This window comes from Hemicordylus capensis, chromosome 3 (assembly GCF_027244095.1).
Source record: "Hemicordylus capensis ecotype Gifberg chromosome 3, rHemCap1.1.pri, whole genome shotgun sequence".
In the NCBI taxonomy this organism is placed as follows: domain Eukaryota; kingdom Metazoa; phylum Chordata; class Lepidosauria; order Squamata; family Cordylidae; genus Hemicordylus; species Hemicordylus capensis.
Genome location: NC_069659.1, coordinates 226,964,487 through 226,981,224, shown reverse-complemented (window position 1 = coordinate 226,981,224; position 16,738 = coordinate 226,964,487). Strand labels below are relative to the sequence as shown.

At 45.1% G+C, this 16,738-nt stretch overlaps 1 protein-coding gene across 2 annotated transcripts; it reads right to left on the bottom strand.

Moving 5' to 3' along the window:
- Positions 1-1,503: 1,503 nt before the first annotated feature.
- Positions 1,504-14,108, bottom strand: NRBF2 (nuclear receptor binding factor 2). 2 transcript variants are annotated; one of them, XM_053309759.1, is made up of 4 exons: positions 13,882-14,108; positions 4,660-4,744; positions 3,996-4,036; positions 1,504-3,033 (listed from the first exon to the last, which is right to left on the bottom strand). In XM_053309759.1, exons 1-4 carry the CDS (start codon positions 13,927-13,929, stop codon positions 2,245-2,247), a joined length of 963 nt encoding a protein of 320 aa, XP_053165734.1. In that variant the 5' UTR covers positions 13,930-14,108; the 3' UTR covers positions 1,504-2,244. The 2 variants fall into 2 exon arrangements, with proteins under 2 accessions (XP_053165734.1, XP_053165735.1); XM_053309760.1 differs by having other exon boundaries at positions 1,504-2,964; positions 13,882-14,094.
- Between the last annotated feature and the right edge of the window lie 2,630 nt (positions 14,109-16,738).

Below are 16,738 nucleotides of genomic sequence, written 5' to 3'. Positions count from 1 at the left end.
CCTGCCTATACTAGCCTGAAGTCTAGTAAAATTAGAAAAATAGTGTCTGCCTGTTTGAACATACAGTGCCGAAATCAGGAGGGTGGCAGATGTGAAAAGGTATGAGAACCCCTACCCTTGCAGAAAAAGTGGGAGGTTCAAATCACCCACCCCAAGTCTAAAAAGGAGTTATTCTTGACAGAAGCAATGTGTTAGCCCAAGCTTGCAGCTAGCCAACTGGAAGAGGATTAGGGAATGGCAACAGTTGAGACTATTAGTCCACTACATACACACTGCTATTCTACATCCAGCTGTTTAAAGCAAATAAAATGCTATATCGAGCTCTGCCCAGTTTCATAGAAGATGTAGATATCTTACTTGGCTAGTGGTTAAATTCATAGAGTAGAAGGTATAAACCCTTCATCTCCAGTGCACACCTAAAGGAAGATGAGCTACAGCTCCTTCACAGAGAGGTCCATAAGTACAGTTCTTGCTGCCCTGCCCTGCCCTGCCCTGCCTTAAAAAAGCTAGTGCAGGTTCAGTCAGAGGTGCGCTAACCCCAGGACCTTGGGCACCCACTCTGGTGCTCCAAAGTGCAGCGGGGAGGGGGCTCCAAATGGCCAGGGGCCTCCAGCCAACCCACACCGCCAAACCTCAGCTCTCTGTGTGTGTGTTTTTTAAAAAAACTTCACAGGGCCAAGGAGTGACTGCAGTGGGGAGCAGAGCAGTTCTCTCTTCTCCCCCCACTCCCCTAGCAGTGGGGACCAGGAACGATGCTCGGCCCATGTGTTGGGGCCAGCATCTTTAACCAACTGCGAGGCAGGCCTGCCCAGTTTAGAGAGCATCACAACCCTGTCATGTCACGGACTTGCAACAATATCTAAACTGCTGGCCTGGCTGGACGGGCCAAGTGTTGCTCCTGGTCTGCGCTGCCGAGCGGGGGAGGGGGGCAGAAGGACTGCTCCCCTTCCCACTCCTGCAGCCATGGTGAGAGTTTAAATAAACAGCAGAGGTTTGGCTGGGCAGGCCCCACAAAGGAGGTTTTGGGGGGCCCTCATGGCTCGGCGATCTGGGCACCCAAATTACCTTGGTGCACCTCTGGGTTCAATCATTCTGCATTCAGAGGGCTGACGTTCTATTTCTTTAGGTGTATAACAGAGGGACAGAACATAGTTCAGTTACTGTGCATTTATGTAGTCCAGCTACAACTGAACTGTGTACACATTTATGGCCCTGGTGCTATTTCTTCCACTGAAAGAACTCGGACTTGCTAGTGTAGTTTCTTCATAGTGCTAAATATTACTTCTTCGTAACTTAGGTAAGCATACATACATGCCCTTTCTCCTTCCCCCTGCCTCTGTGACCGTTAAAAGCTGGTAATCATGACAGTGCCGTCACCTCAGTAAAAGCTTTTGCGAGGGAGCATAGTTCAGTGAGTGTGCAAGTAGATGGGCCCAGCTTCAACCACTATCATCTCCAGTTAAAAGGATCACTAACAGAGTTATGTTCAAATGAACCATTAGATTCAAAACAGACCCGAAACATTTTATTTTCAATCAAGTTCTGGCAACTACCATTATTTCCATTCATGCACCAAGGATTATTCTTCCTTGTGTATTTGTTCAAAACAATGCCTAGTAGTTTTATACAGAAAATACATATTAATGAAGCACCCTGATTATGTAAACAAATAAAAATTAAACAATTTGGTTCCTTCAGAAAAATGGGAATTTAATGTTTCTCCTGATTGGCTGAAATTACATTTTATGTCAGGAGTGCAGAATTGTGGCACATAGATCCATCTTACAGAGGAACAGAAGCAACATCCAGTCTGTTGATGCATTTTGTGCATAATTAAAACAAATACCAATTGAATACATGATTAAAAGTGTCCTCTAGTGCCAAAATTGTCATCCTCTGGCCTTTACCACTTAGGAATTGCATTATTTTTGGCATTAGAGAGGTATGCTATGTGTAACAGGCCTAGAAACCCTGCATAATGGTGTTACTTGAAAGTTTCCCCATCAGTCATTTGGCTTAGGGGGGGGGGGGGGAACACAGAGCTTAGCGTTTACCAACGATGGTAAACTGTAAGCTCAGTCAACCAATTCAATATCGTGCGTATTTTTCACAGTGACCAAGTCACTAACATTTTCTCCCTAACTAAGGGTATCGTTGTTTCTTCCCTTGGATCACAGCTGTATTGGTGGCTTTCCCTTTTTGGATTCTGCTGAATTACACGTGAGCATACATTGTGGTCTCCACTTAGTTGTTCATGAGTCCCTTCAGTATATCCTCTGAGAGCTCCAAGAGAGGGAGCTCAGGGGATGGAATGTCCAGTGGAGGAAGGTTGGGTATTGGAATGTCCTTGGCCTTCCCTGCATTTGTTGTAAATTTCTGCCAAGTTGAGGCTGATGTAGCAGCTGTTTCTGAATGCTGCTGAAGACCCCACAATTCTGACTTCTCCACAAAGTCAGCATCCACATCCAGCTCCTTTTCTAAGGGAGATTTTAGGAGCCTGGCCTTCTCTGCTTCCAGCCGTTTGTTCTCTCGCCTTAATCTCTCATTGTCAGCTAAAAGAATTTGCACGTGCCGTTCTAGCTCTGTAATTTTGGTGGCTTGCTCCTCCATTTTTGTCTTGTCATCCTTTGGAGTTTTGCTTCTAACACATACTTCCAGTGGATCGTTTCTTTTCTGAAGCAGAAACAGTAGTGTATCTGGGTCCCTATCAAAGACATCATGGATTGCTTGCACGTCCTTCTCTGGGGAGGGGTTGTACCGCAGACTGGCAGGAGGTGCCACATTTTGGTCATCAGATTCCTCAGCTGACTGTCTGGAAGAAACTTGCAAGTGAGCAGCACTATCCTTATCTACAGCTTGCTGAGTTTTTAGCCTTTCTTCTCGCTTTGCCCTCTTCCATCGCTCTTGGATAAGTAGTATCTGTTTCAAATGACTCTCCCTTTGTAATTCCAATGATAGCTGGGCCTGTTCAAAGATGATAAAGGTTGAATTTCGCCTGGATGCTTCACACCCGGAAAGTGGTTTTTTGTTAACCTGAGATGTAATTGTGAAATGCTTGTCTAACTACATGAGAGGAACTGAACAGGTACTCATTTTAGACTTCCAAACATATCTTCTCTCTACACACTTTCCACAAGTCTTGTGCTAACTCCCCGCCCCCTCCCGTTACACTGCCAAAAACAAAAAACCTCAGAACAAGGACACCTCTACTGAAATTCAGTGTTTCAATAATCAGCATGTTAGAAATTTAAGTGGAATTTACCTTTACCACAACGGTTTAATTGTGGTGCTTGTGTAACAGATGCTGAACAGCAGTTAGTGTTTGATTCTAAGGAAGCATGATTCTTTCTAATTAGATTCTCCATCTACAATCACTTAATCTCTGGACTGATGTTTTCTAAGCTTGAAGCTCACCTAAATACTTTGGCCCATTTATCAAATTTGCTTTAAAACTAGATTTACAACAAAAGCTACCCACAATGGGACCAGCAGCTTGTCTCCTCCACCAAAGCTACCTTTTGATGTGTAACAAGTATGAATGGTATTCATGCATGTGACCATGATATTTGCACGATCTACTGGTGAAGTAAGAGAGGCTTTGAGGCATGAATACTTTCCTCTGTTGACCCAATTACTAAAACGGATTACAGGAAAGGAGGCAGTAAACCTCACGTAGCCCTTTTAAAAGGGAAGGAATCTGCCAGTCACTCTACAAGAACCTCCTGGATAGGTCCCTATAGAACAAGACAAATCATTTTAGCACTCTATAGATTTTGGCAATTGACAATAGATAAGCAGCTAAGCAAATGTGTTTTACACATCTCCATCCTCACATCATGCCTCTTTGCTGACATCCAACCTTCTCATTCCCCTACTGCATCTAGCATTTTCAGACTGTAATTCAGTGGAAAGGGTTCCTAGTGGATTTTTATGGTTGAAGAGAGTAAGTCACTCCTAGAGGTGTTGTCATTGTAATTTAAGCCGTGAAATCTCACCTGATCAGATTCTGTCAACTTCATAGCCTCTGAAAGATATGCTGTGTAAAACAAAAAGTGAAATGTTTAGGCCATAGAGAACCCTAAAGGGCTGCAACTCCGTATATACACTCAAAACTACAGACCCACTACAGATATGCAGTCCCACTAAATGTATATATGATTATGAACCTGTTACAATATCAAAGAATAGAATGAACAGCCATGAAAGCAAGACAGTACTCTTCCCCCCACCCCCGGCTGACCGACCGCGAGGGGCTCCTGCTCTCAAGTAATGCTGCCAAAAGACTGGAAATTTTTTTTCTTACAAGCAAGCTTCTTAAAGCTACTGTTAAAACTGCAGTGCTGGCAGCCACTTAGTCATCGTTGAGAGCCCTTTCTTACTGAGGTGTGATTTTCATTTAACTTTATTATGTCCTTGATTATTGAGTCTCTACAGTTACCTGGGGCTTTGAGTATTATTTCCCTGTATGTATTCTGGTAACTAACTTCCTTCTCATATCCTGGGACTTGATGCAAGGTACCTAAAAGGGTTTTGTCCCAGACAGGACCACCACATGCCAGGTTATCAAGCTTCATCTGTACCTTGTCTAAGTGCCCCTGAGTAGATGAATAGTTTGAGGGTCATGTTTCCATAAATAATAGCGTGGCTATTAATACTCACCTGTTGCCTTTTTGTGACAAGAAATTGCTTCTTCGTATTTACCCACTGCCAGCAAACGGTCAGCTTTTCTGCTCTGCTGATGAGCCTTCAAAGAGAAAAACCTTTTATTACTCGAGTGGTGTGTTATTTAAGCATCCCTACTTATTTTGAATTTTATGTAGACATGTAGGTCCATAGTAGAGATTTTAACACAACAAAAATCACAACCTGTCTCTGCTTTTGAGAGGGTCAGTTTAGCACTTTAGTACAGAATCACTATGAAGTCAGTTCAGGCAAGTTTGCATCCATTACGGTTGCTGTTCCTTCTCAATTTTGCCAAAATAAGTTTTCTAATACTTCCTTTTTAAAAAATTCACAGTATGTTTATTGCATCACATAGTCAGCTGACCCACCTTAGACCAATCCACCCACTGCTAGTCACAACTGCACCACATCTAAGATCACATTAACACCTTTCTTTATGTAAAACTAACCTGACTCTTCCAAGGGGAGCCGTCACCTTACAGAGACTTCCAAAACACAATTCTTTAGAAGCTACATTAGCCTTAAGCATTTTCACATTTGAAGAAAAAAGTGCACATGCACACACACAAGACAAGACTTTTTTTAAAGGGGGGGCCCTATAGAACGGAAAATGGGTCTCTCTTCTGCTTGGCCAAGGACAACTGCTTCCTGCTAACCCAATCTTTAGACTCCACTGTCGCATTTCAAGTCCGGTGATTAGTACTAGCAACTGCCCGATACAGCAACATGTTCTTCCTTTTTCATATTTGTAAGCTAAATATCAGTTATCTCCTAGTGGGTTTTGTGACAATAGGTGGAGATCAAAAAGGCTGAATTTATTCGAAGGAGAAGTGCACAACACAACCTTGAGGCATGCAACTCCCTGACCAGCAAACACCAGTTAATTCTCCAGCAGCAAACAGTGCACTCATAAGGGGTGGTAGATTTCCCCCCCCCCCACTGGTATCTTAACATATTTATTGATATTTGTTCAATACATCTAGTCCAGACTGAAAATTTCAGAAAATATTCCTGTCCACAGCCATTAATAGTCTCACATGGTTTAGGGGAACTTCCTAGCAGCCACTGACAAAACTATTTCGCCAACTTATTCATGAGCATCTGTATTGAGCAGTATGTAGTGCTTCCAGCTGTTTCTCCATGAGAGTTTACAACTAAAACTGCTTTCATCCACACTAAATGGAGGCATACAGGCTGTTCCCATAATGTACACACTTTGCAAAAAGCTACCATGTTACTACAGTATGCTTTAAGTAAGATGGTGACAATGTAATACAACTGAGTGATGTTTTCCCATGAACTGTTGCTAAGACCCTTTGCAAGAAGCTGTGCCCTCTTGAGAGCTGCTAGAGATCAGTTCTCCTCCCAAGACAGGCTGATGCAAGAGCACAAAACCACCAGCATTTAACTTTTTTTTTTTTTTTAAGAGCAATGAGGTGGCTATTCGTGAGTGTTTTTGGAGAGGTGCACTCTGAATTAGATTTGTGCATCTGTTTTGTCTTTTTCCTTGCCACATATGGTGTTGGGGAATTCCTGGCAGTGAACACAAGACTTGGCTGTTAGCGGATTCCAGGAAGAGAAAGTGGCAGATTCCTTCTCTGCCAAGCAGCCACCTCAGTGAATGTGCACAAAGAGCAACAGCTGCCCTGCAACAGGAATGAGTGGAGCTAAAGCAGGGATTGTTTTTTTAAAAAGCAAACCACCATTCAAAGAAAATATCAAAGAGTTTTTGAAAATAAGTGCTGGTTAAAGACTGCATAGCCTCAATAAGTGGGGGTGGGGGTAGGGAAGGAGAATACATATAGACTGTGTATATAGCATGAGCCAGATATTGGTAACTGTTCAGTCACATTAAGCAAGTCCAGATGGAAAATAGAGACATCTGGGAAAGACAATGGAGATTTCCTTTAGTTAATGGTTTTTTGCTTAGACTGACAATGTGCAGGTTTCATTTTATTTATTTATCAAATTTGTAGGCCGCCCAAACTTCCATCTCTGGGTGGTTTACTACAACATGAAACAAATTCAAAAATGAAAACCTTAACACAATATAAAACCATGGTCAAGTCTGGAGGTTGCCAGCGTATATACCACTGTTCCGAGGTCATTTATCTCAAGAGAGGGATACAGTTGGCTCTGGCCGGCCACTGCCTCAACCTGAGATATCAGGGAGAGGTTTGGGTCCAGAAGCATTCCCAGACTGTGTACCTGTTCCTTCGGGGGAAGTATGACCCCATCCAGAACTAGCAGAACAAAATTGTCTTCCAAGTTCCGACCCCACACAATAAGTACCTCTGTCTTATTTGGATTCAGGCTCCGTTTGTTATTCCTTAGCCAGCCCATCACTGGCAGGCATTTAGGGAGGTTATGCTTTCACATGGAGAAACAGATTGGGGTGTCATCAGCATACTGATAAAACCCTGCACCAATTCTCCTGATGATCTCTCCCAGCACTTTCATGGAGTTGTTAAAAAGCACTCAAAACATTACGGAACTGTGAGGGACGCCATATTTTTTTAAAAATCACATTTTGAAGAGCAACAATCTCCAAGGGACACCATCTGGAATTTGCCCCAGAGGCAGGAGCAGAACCCCCTCAGACATTCCAGAAGGATACGAAAGTCAGTAGTATTGAAAGCCTACTTTTGGTTTGACCATAATATCCCTTAGTCTTAATCTTCAAAAAAAAGGAGATTTCTTTAAAAAAACAAAACAAAAAACCTTGAGAGCTACATATTTAGGAGGCCAAGTGCTCATATTCAGTAATATCTCCAAGGTAATATTTCCACATGTAAAAAACAGCCGGGCTACTCACCTGCTGCCTTTTTATGACAAGGAACTGCACTGCTATAGATGCACGAAGGGCAACCTTGCCAAAGCATAATCACCTCAGTGTCAGCTCCAGTTCTTAAAGTATCCTAGAACAGACAATACAGACTCGCCATGCAGTATTACCTCTAGAACCTCCTTCAAATGGAAGTAAAACCAAGGGCTCACCTATTACTGAAGGCTAGCTGAGAGGCATCAAGATGCAACAGAAGTAATTGGTGTAAAACACAGATATGAATCACTATGTTTAAAGAGAGTCGAGATATTAGATTTAATAATACTTTAAGTCAGAGCAGACAAGAGCTGCAGCTAAGAGTATGACAATTACTATGAATAGTTCTGGATGTTTTACACACAAGTGGCAAAAGAGTAAGCAAGAGAGGCTAGTACTTCTTGTGTTGTCACCATCCTGCATATGTGAACTGCATGTACTTTTGGAGTTTATGTTTCTCCCTTATGGGAGAGATGCACTATTTCCCATCCTGCACAGTTAAAGAGTTTGTAAAGAGACAGCATAACTCACTTATGGGCTATGTCAGAAACTGCCCTAAGTATGTATCCTTGGCAACTTGACAGAAAGGTACCTTTTAAAGTGGTAGCTCTCTTATTTAGCTGGCAGAGAACCACTCCATGTAGCATCCTTTCAATGGCTGTTGCTGGTTAGGGATGTGCACGAACCGGTTTAGCAGTCCTTTCCAGAGTTTGGGCCGGTTTGGCGGTGGGGGTTACCTTATAGAGCAGAGGGGATGTTTATTCCCCCCACATGCGCTGTCTGCAAAACCACTGGTGCGGGGTGGCAGCGTACCTCCTTGCCACCCTGGTCAGTGCCAGACTGGAAGTGGCCAGTACACATGCATGACTCCCTTGTGGGTTATTTTTTGTTTTCAAGGTTGTGAACCACTTTGGGACAGGAAACAATTTCTTCATTATTTTTGCTACATAAATCACCTGTGATTTTTAAAAACTGAAGATGGTACATAAATATTCTTCTTCATCATATAAGTAAAGGGGATGCTATCAGTTTAGCCCTTGATGCTTTATCAATTCCTAATGTATATTGCTCCTTCTCAAGAGAATGGTGCTAGATTAGCCCCAATGCTTACTCCAAAAACTCCCAGTAGTCTAGTACACCACATGTCAAGATTGCCTTCTGCTAAGAGGTCAAATCCAAGAGTTACAAATAAAAATCCTTGGAGTACTGGAACCATCCATTTGTGTAGCAGAAAGATTTCCCACTCAGTAATTCTAGAAATAGTTGCAGAAATAAAGAACTTGAACAGCATTCCCTCCAACAGGGAACTTCAGATGTTGTTGACTACAACTCCCAGCATCCCCAGCTCTGCTGGTCTTTGGCTGGGAATTATGGGAGTTGTGGTGAACAACATCTGGGATTCCCTATTAGAGGGAACACACAACTTGAACTGTAGGCCATCTATCTATTTCCTCTAGAATTATTCTCCAAACCTTCATATAAACCACCACATGTCAAACACATGGGAGGAAGCAGTAAAGGAGATCCTCTGGGAATGCAGGATTAGTCAGTCAACCATTTATGCATACAACACTTCAGTTACTTCATAATGGCTCAAATAATCTTCTGCAGCTACAGGAACACATTATTGCCTTTGTCTCTTGAGCAACAAGAAGTTCTATAGTCCATGCCTTAACACATTTCCCCCTTTATCCAGGGGCAAACATGATCAATACAGAGTAGAACCAACTGTATATCAATCGCCCCAATACATAATTGATTGATGAACTATGATATACAAACCATCCTGCTGTAGTTTCTCCACTGAATGAATCATACCACGAGGAAGTGGCCATGAGTCAGAGGACATGCTTTGCATCCAGGTCTGACCACCAGCACTCTGACAACAGGGCTGGGGAGACTGCTGACAACTGAAGAGGCTCACAGGTTCTGGCAAGACATTATTTAATCATTTCCATGAGACATAACATCTTTTACTCTTTCTGGTTTCTGAACTTACATCTTTAGTCTGAGCCCAGTTCAGTAACTAGGGCTCCTCCATTGCCCCTTTTTACATGCCCTTGGCTTTTCATGTCACATGAAGTGTTCACACAAATGCCTAGGGATCCTTTTCCTCCTTAGCAGTACATGTAGCACTTACAGTTGTGGTACATCTAAACCCAGAATACCATGAGACGCACATGTCTTTTATAGCCCTGCTGCCAAATCCCAATTTACTCATTTCTAACAAATCAACTCTTTACTATAGGGGTGGCCAACATTTTGGTAAGGGTGCTACAAGTCAAATCAGAATTGATTTGACTTGTCAAATCAGCCGCTATGCCGTGGGAGATTTTGCCTCTGCTCCCCAGTTCAGTCTAATGAACTGGGGAACAGCAATAGGGTGCTGGAGGAGCAGGCAGAAAAGCAGGCTTAAAATTATGCTCTATCCATTGGTCCTCCAACTCCTCTCAGGCAAACCACAAGCTCCTGCCTTTAGCACTGCTGGCACTGTGCTGAAAGTGGAACAAGCACGATTTAATATTTTCAGCCAGTTTTGCCAAACTTGTTTTCTGCTTTGAAGCAACCCTGCTGTTACATGCTTCTTGGCATGTGTTGGTATCCTCATTCTGTCATCACTTCCTGTTACATTTAGAAAGCAAACGCTTGGACAGGTCAATGGTTTGCACTTTAACTTGCATCTTAGCTTTCCCCATAGAAGTTATCTTTCTGTATGACCCAAATGGAACTTATGCTCAGGCATTTCTTCAGCAACTTCCACAATTCTGGCTTTTCATCCAAACTCTGCTTAATTTTTTCTCCATGCTTTCTCACCTTCTGGAATTCTTAGGTATCCATTCATAAATAAGAATAAGCAGAAATACCATGACTTGGTTGGATCCCTCTGCTCAAGTTCCATAACAATTCTCCATGTGATCACTACTTTTAGTTGTCAAATTGCTGCAAAATGTTTCTACCTGCTTAAACCTAAGAGACAGTGGCTGATTTGATGCACAATCCAACAGAGCCAGAAGACACTGTGGTGGGGCTGCCGCTAAGCCTGGAGGCAGCTCTGACACTTTTAAAAACTGGCTACTGCACAAGCATCATTACCCCATTCACGACAATGAGGATCCACACAGCAATGGTTTTTAAACGCATCCAGGCTGCATTCTGGCTTGGCTGCAGCCCCACCACCAAGTCTTCTGGCTCCATTAAACTGTGTATCATGTCAGCCAATGAACTTTACAAATGGCATATAGTTTTGCTGATCTACTGCCAAAATTTTTCCTAGACTGTCACCTAAGTATTTTGTGAAGCTTCTGAAAAGGATACCCAGATCAGCACTAGACAGTATTTAGCTCCATCTCTCATAGTAGGCTCACTGCTAAAGTAAATTGTTCTTTACATTCTTAGCTATGGTGTCAAGTTCACTGACAGTTAAATGACTCTCTTCTACCAAGTTCTGTGCATTTTGCTGTGTACCCAATAGAACCACTCAGTATTAGGCTTCTCATGCCCAGAGGTTATACATTACCAATATGAATGTAAGTTTCAAGTTGTTTCTTCCAGTCCTAACAGCAAAGATCCCAAGATCTGCATCACACAGAACATTTATACCAATGTAGCAAACATACATATACCCATGTACCAAGATTGTGCATGGGTCTATTTTACCTTACCCTATTCCTATGGAAACCAGTAGTGACTCATAATTAGTCCCCCATACACGTACTTGACAGCAAAATACATTATTCCCTCACATAACAGAACCACACACAGATTTCTTCCTACACCTGTGCAAGAAAAAGTATATATGAGCCGTGAATGGGCAATAAGGCAGAGTCTGTTAGAAATTCCAGCAAAGGTCCCATTTTAGTATCTATATGATCCTTATGGAGTTGGTGCTGTGTGATTGAGCTGGATGTTCTGAGGTCAAATCACACCTTAGTCATGAACCAATACAGAGGTCTTAGGCATACCACTCTCTCATATCCTCTGCCACAGATCTAAGACAAAACTGCTGTACCTTACAGGTTTATTGCAAAGACTGCTTTGAATGCTCTAAAGTAATATATGCTAGGGATTGGTTTTTGGAATTTGGCCCTTAGAGGTGTTACTTCTCCATTCACCCCCAGTTGCCAACCAAGAAGCAGAAGTGGTGTTGTGGCAATAGCGCCTATTGACAGGAAAATTTGGGAGGCAGAGGGTAGAGTCCTGGCTCATTTCCCCCCCCCCCACATCCTTCATAAAGCAGCTCTCAAGCAAAATAAGAACCAGAGAAGAGCCCTGCTTGCTTATATCAAGGGTGTATCCAATTCAACTGGTGGCCCCTGGGAGGAAAAGAGTTCTCCATCTTGTTTGCCCTCTGCACCTGGCATTCAGAAGCAGAGGTGATCTTTCCCATGGAACTTGGGGATCTGGTCCATGGCCTCAAGTCTCGGGGGGGGGCTCCAAATGGCCTCAGAGGCCAGCCACCACCCAATGCCCATCCCGTCGCTGCTCCACGCCCACTCACCAAAAGAGAAAAAAGAAAAGGGATTCCCCAGGCTGCCGCTGCCTCTCTTTCCCCCTCTACCTCTTTCCCCCTGGCACTGGCTTAGCTTTAACCCTGGAACCTTTTACCTTTGGAGGCTTTTCCAAGCCAATCTCGGAATAGAGGCTCAGCTCTCTCAAAGCCTCACCAACCCAGTTGCTGCCACTGACAACATGAAGTACAAGAAAAGGAGAACTTCGATTTTTTGTGGGGCTCTGCAAAGGAGAACGCGCTAGAGTCTTGATTCAAAATGCAGAGCCCGGTCTCCTCTCCCAGGCCTCTGACCAGCCCCACCACACCCATGAGTAGCACAGCACTCCACCCTTAGAAAACACATTTATTTATTTGATTTCTATACCGCCCTTCCAAAAATGGCTCAGGGCAAGTCTGCATATAGGTGCCGCTACTACACAGAGTCCAGCCGAAGCTCTGCCTCTTTCTGCACCTGGTGACTCCTCCTTCGGGGCTGCAGGTGAGGATCTGCAACTTGTTAGCTCAAACACCTGCCCCTCTCTTTCCAAGAGCCCAGCCCGTGGCCTGATCGATATCCTTCTGGAGCCTGCATTTACATCTCTGCTTGTAAGTTGTAACTAAATGTTGCCATGCCACTGGCCACCCTGAGATCTGGGGAAGAGCTTGAGTGAGTGTATGGCTTGTATGCTGGTATCTGGCCCTTTAAAGGTTGCTGTGAAGGTGACTGGCTCTTCCCAGGAAGCAGAGAGGGTGTTCTCTCCTCTCCAACCTCCAAAAATGACCCAGCTCCAGGCTCTCTTGCCTGCTCTGCTTGCTCCTGGCGCAGGTGCTGGACATGCATTTCGTGGGGCAGTGGGAGATGTAGTCAGTTTGGTTTATTGGATTACACCGCCACCCATCCCCCTCTCCCCAGGCCAGCCAGCAGCGTTACTGAAGAAGCCAGGCAGGAAGGGTAGAGCAGATTGGGGACTTGCTTGCCCCCTTCTTGGGTCCCTTAAGGAGAGCTGGCTTTGTTCGGCTTCCTCTCCTTCTTCATGTTGTTACCTTCGGTATAAACTGAATTAGGTTGTTTTGGGAGAGCCTTTTCAACAACCACACTTCTGTTAAAATCCTGAGCGAAGCTTTGCACTGCAAGAGAGAGATTCAGCAAAAGAGGAGCGAGGGCTAAGTTGAGAAGCCCAGAGAGATCATCTGTCTGGCTAAAGAGGGCAGAGCCACTCTTAACCCTGGACTTCACGCTCCCTCCCCCCCCCCCCAGCCCCTAAGTCTCTTTAGTCTGTCCTGGGTGGTGTGGCTTGTGCCCACAAGAACCTATGTGTGGAAAAAAATGATGCATAACTTGCAGCGGGGCCCCTCCAAAGGCCTTTAGGTCCAGACTCCAGAATTACCTAGCTGCAGCTCTGCTCAGAGCTACTCTCTCAGAAGGCGGAGGTTCTGTATAGCTATCAGAGAAAACACTAGCTCTGGACTTCTCATACTGCGACCTGCGTGCCTAAGAGAACAAATACAGACAGCACAACGCAAGGTTGGGAGGAAACCGGCGGAGACTCCCCCGGGCGACACTGTGGGCGCTCTTGCGTGGCGACGGGCGTCGCGTACTGGCTAAAAGGCTGAGCGGCGAATAAGGAAGTAGCCCAGGCGAATCTCACCTCTTGTCCGGAGCTCATGCGCTGCCTCGAGGCAAGCCATTAGCCCTTCAGCCTTCCTCAGCAGCAACAGAAGAACAACCCTGGCCTACCTTATAGGGCTGTTGTCAGGATCACAAGAACAGAAGCTCCCCCCGCCGCGGGTCCTGCTTGACCGCCTGGCCGGACCGAAGGAAGAATGGCTCCGACCGGTCACGTCAAGTTGGTGGACCCTGAGCTCCGCTTCCCTCGCGGCAACTTACCAAGTTGAGGGGCCCCTCCATCACCTCCATGGGAGGCTGGGGGCACATGGGCGCTAGGGCGGCCTCCTCGCCGCTCTGGCCGGGGCGTCCTTAGCCCGGCCTGGCTCTGCCAGCGACCAGCTGCTGTAAACACCGAAGTGCTTCCGCCCCGCGCGCGCACTCCTGCAGCGACGTCATCGCGCCTCACGCCAATAGCCGAGGGTTTCCAAGCACCGCCTCTCTCACCTCCTAGCTGCCCTAAATACCATCAAGATCTATAGGCTGCTCTCACTTCCGTTTCGGGAAAAGACTAAATAATGGCTGCTAATGGAAAACCGGAAGTTCTTTCTAGGGACAACAAGTTGGGTTATCTCATATTTTCTTATCTCTGTGCCAGCAGCACTCCGCGGGATGTGTTGAACCGATGACGGACGTTTAGAAACAGCCTATCACCGTTGACCCCGCCCGCACTCGTTCAAAGGAAGGCGGGTCCGCTGATCTCAGAAACCCCGCCCTCCGATGCCTCGGGTTTCCAAGCTTGGTCGCCGGCGTTCAAAGACTGTAGCGGGTGTGGAATCGGATTGGGGGAGAGTGGCGGGAGGCGGGAGTTGCTGGGACTTCTATCGGGTTTCTCTTCCGTCCGGTTGGTGGCAGTTTTCTTGGCTGTGATGTTCGTGACGTGTTCATTGTTTTGTAACTCATGGTGAAGTCATCGGTTTGGGGATTGTGGGTTGTCATTCAAGGGCTGCTGATACCGCATAAATACAATGGCCTCCGAGCAGAGTGGTGCAAGCAAAAGTTTTCTGAGGATGGCTACTGCCTCGATGGCTGCCAATAAGCAGCCCGAAAGGTTAGGCGCGTCTAAAAACCCATTCATTTCAATGGGCTTAAGTTGTTCCTAACTTTGCATAATAAGAATAGGCAACCTTGGCTCTCCAGCTCTTGTTGAACTACAGCTCCCATCATCCCCAGCCACAATAAATTGCATATAATGCAATTTACACATCAAATTGCATATCCTGTTGTATTTATTTTTATTATTACATTTTATATAGAAGAGGAGAGCTGGTCTTGTGGTAGCAAGCATGACTTGTCCCCATAGCTAAGCAGGGTCTGCCCTGGTTGCATATGAATTGGAGACTTGATGTGTGAGCACTGCAAGATATTCTCCTCAGGGGATGAAGCCACTCTGGGAAAAGCAGAAGGTTTCAAGTTCCCTCCCTGGCTTCTCCAAGATAGGACAAGATTTTTTTTTAATAGGACAAGATTTTTTTATTGAACCAACAAACTACCAAAGCATACAGTACGTTGCCAAAGCACAATTATATACAAAGTGGTTGTTTGTACATGATATATCTACAAAGATTTACACACAAGAATTTGGAAACACAAGTTATGAAGTATATGCAGGTAGTACTGTAACTCGGGGGTGGGGGATTACAAGGCACATCAGGTAATGGGGTGGTTGGTTACGTCCGACGTCCATTTCCACAATTTGTCCCATTGCTGTTTAGAAGAGATACTCTTGTCTTTTTGCACATAACCATACAAACTTTTCCAGAAGAGATTTACTGTCTCATCTGTGTGAACCTCTTGGTCGCGTCTTGGTCTCCAAGATAGGATCTCCAATTGGGTCTTGGTCTCCAAGATAGGGCTGAGAGAGATTCCTGCCTGCAACCTTGGAGAAGCCGCTGCCAGTCTGTGAAGACAATACTGAGCTAGATAGACCAATGGTCTGACTCAGTATATGGCAGTTTCCTATGTTCCTATATCCTGCTCTTCCTCTGAAGAGCCCAGAACGGTGTACTAGATACTTAGGTTTCTCCTCACAACAACCCTGTGAAGTAGGTTAGGCTGAGAGAGAAGTGACTGGCCCAGAGTCACCCAGCAAGTATTATGGCTGAATGGGGATTTGAACTCTGATCTCCCCAGCCCTAGTCCAGCACTCTGACCATTACACCACACTGGCTGTGGCTGTAGCTTCAACGGATTGATTGATTGATTGATGAAGATAAACTCTGAGTTGCTGAGGCCAGGAGTGAAGGACAAGCCTGTTTCTTCTAAGGCCATTTTGTTTTTCATGTGTTGATGCAATAGGCATTTCTTTTGGATAACAAGCCGTAGCTTTTGTTTATTATGTTATCTTTTTTCCAGAAGACCTGGAAGTTTTAGGATCCTTATGGATGGAGAACCAGAGCACCCGTGGGCAAGTGGGAGGTACAAGCAAATCTACAATTTTTATGTTTCACAAAAATCTGAAGGAAAAAAACCCTAAGAGGGGGCAAGAACACCCCCCCCCCCCGCAACTGCCCCCATGTTAGTCAGTGGGACAGAATGCTTGTGAGCTCAGACAGTTAAGACAAGCAGAATTGCAAATGGAATTTGGTGGAGGGGGCGGAAGGAGGGCTTCAGCAAAAAGAGATACTTCTCAGTTCCAACAACCCCTTTTGCTTCTGCAGGGGTGGGGGCAGCTGCCTAATTGTAGAGAAGTAGATGCTGAAACTCTGTGGCTGGCTCCCTCACCAATCAGGTAACCCTGTTCTATTTCTAGAGGGGAAGGAATTTGACACAGTTATCTCTGGGTGTTATGTATTGTCCTCCTGGGTGTTGGTGGACAGGTTTTGAGACAGAAAGATAGATATACATACCAATACATTCCAACAAAATTGGAAGCAAGAGAGAACTTTTGAATCCATGCTCTCAGAATATTAGCTGCTAGGGATGTGCTCGAAACCGGCAGGGGCCGGTTTGACCGCGGGGTGTGTGTACAACTTTAAAGGCGGGGGAGGATGCACTTATCCCCCACACACCACCGCGTTTCCCCTGCTGGCGCTTGGTTTCTGAAGCATTCATCGGGGCCGCAGTGTACCTCCCTGCC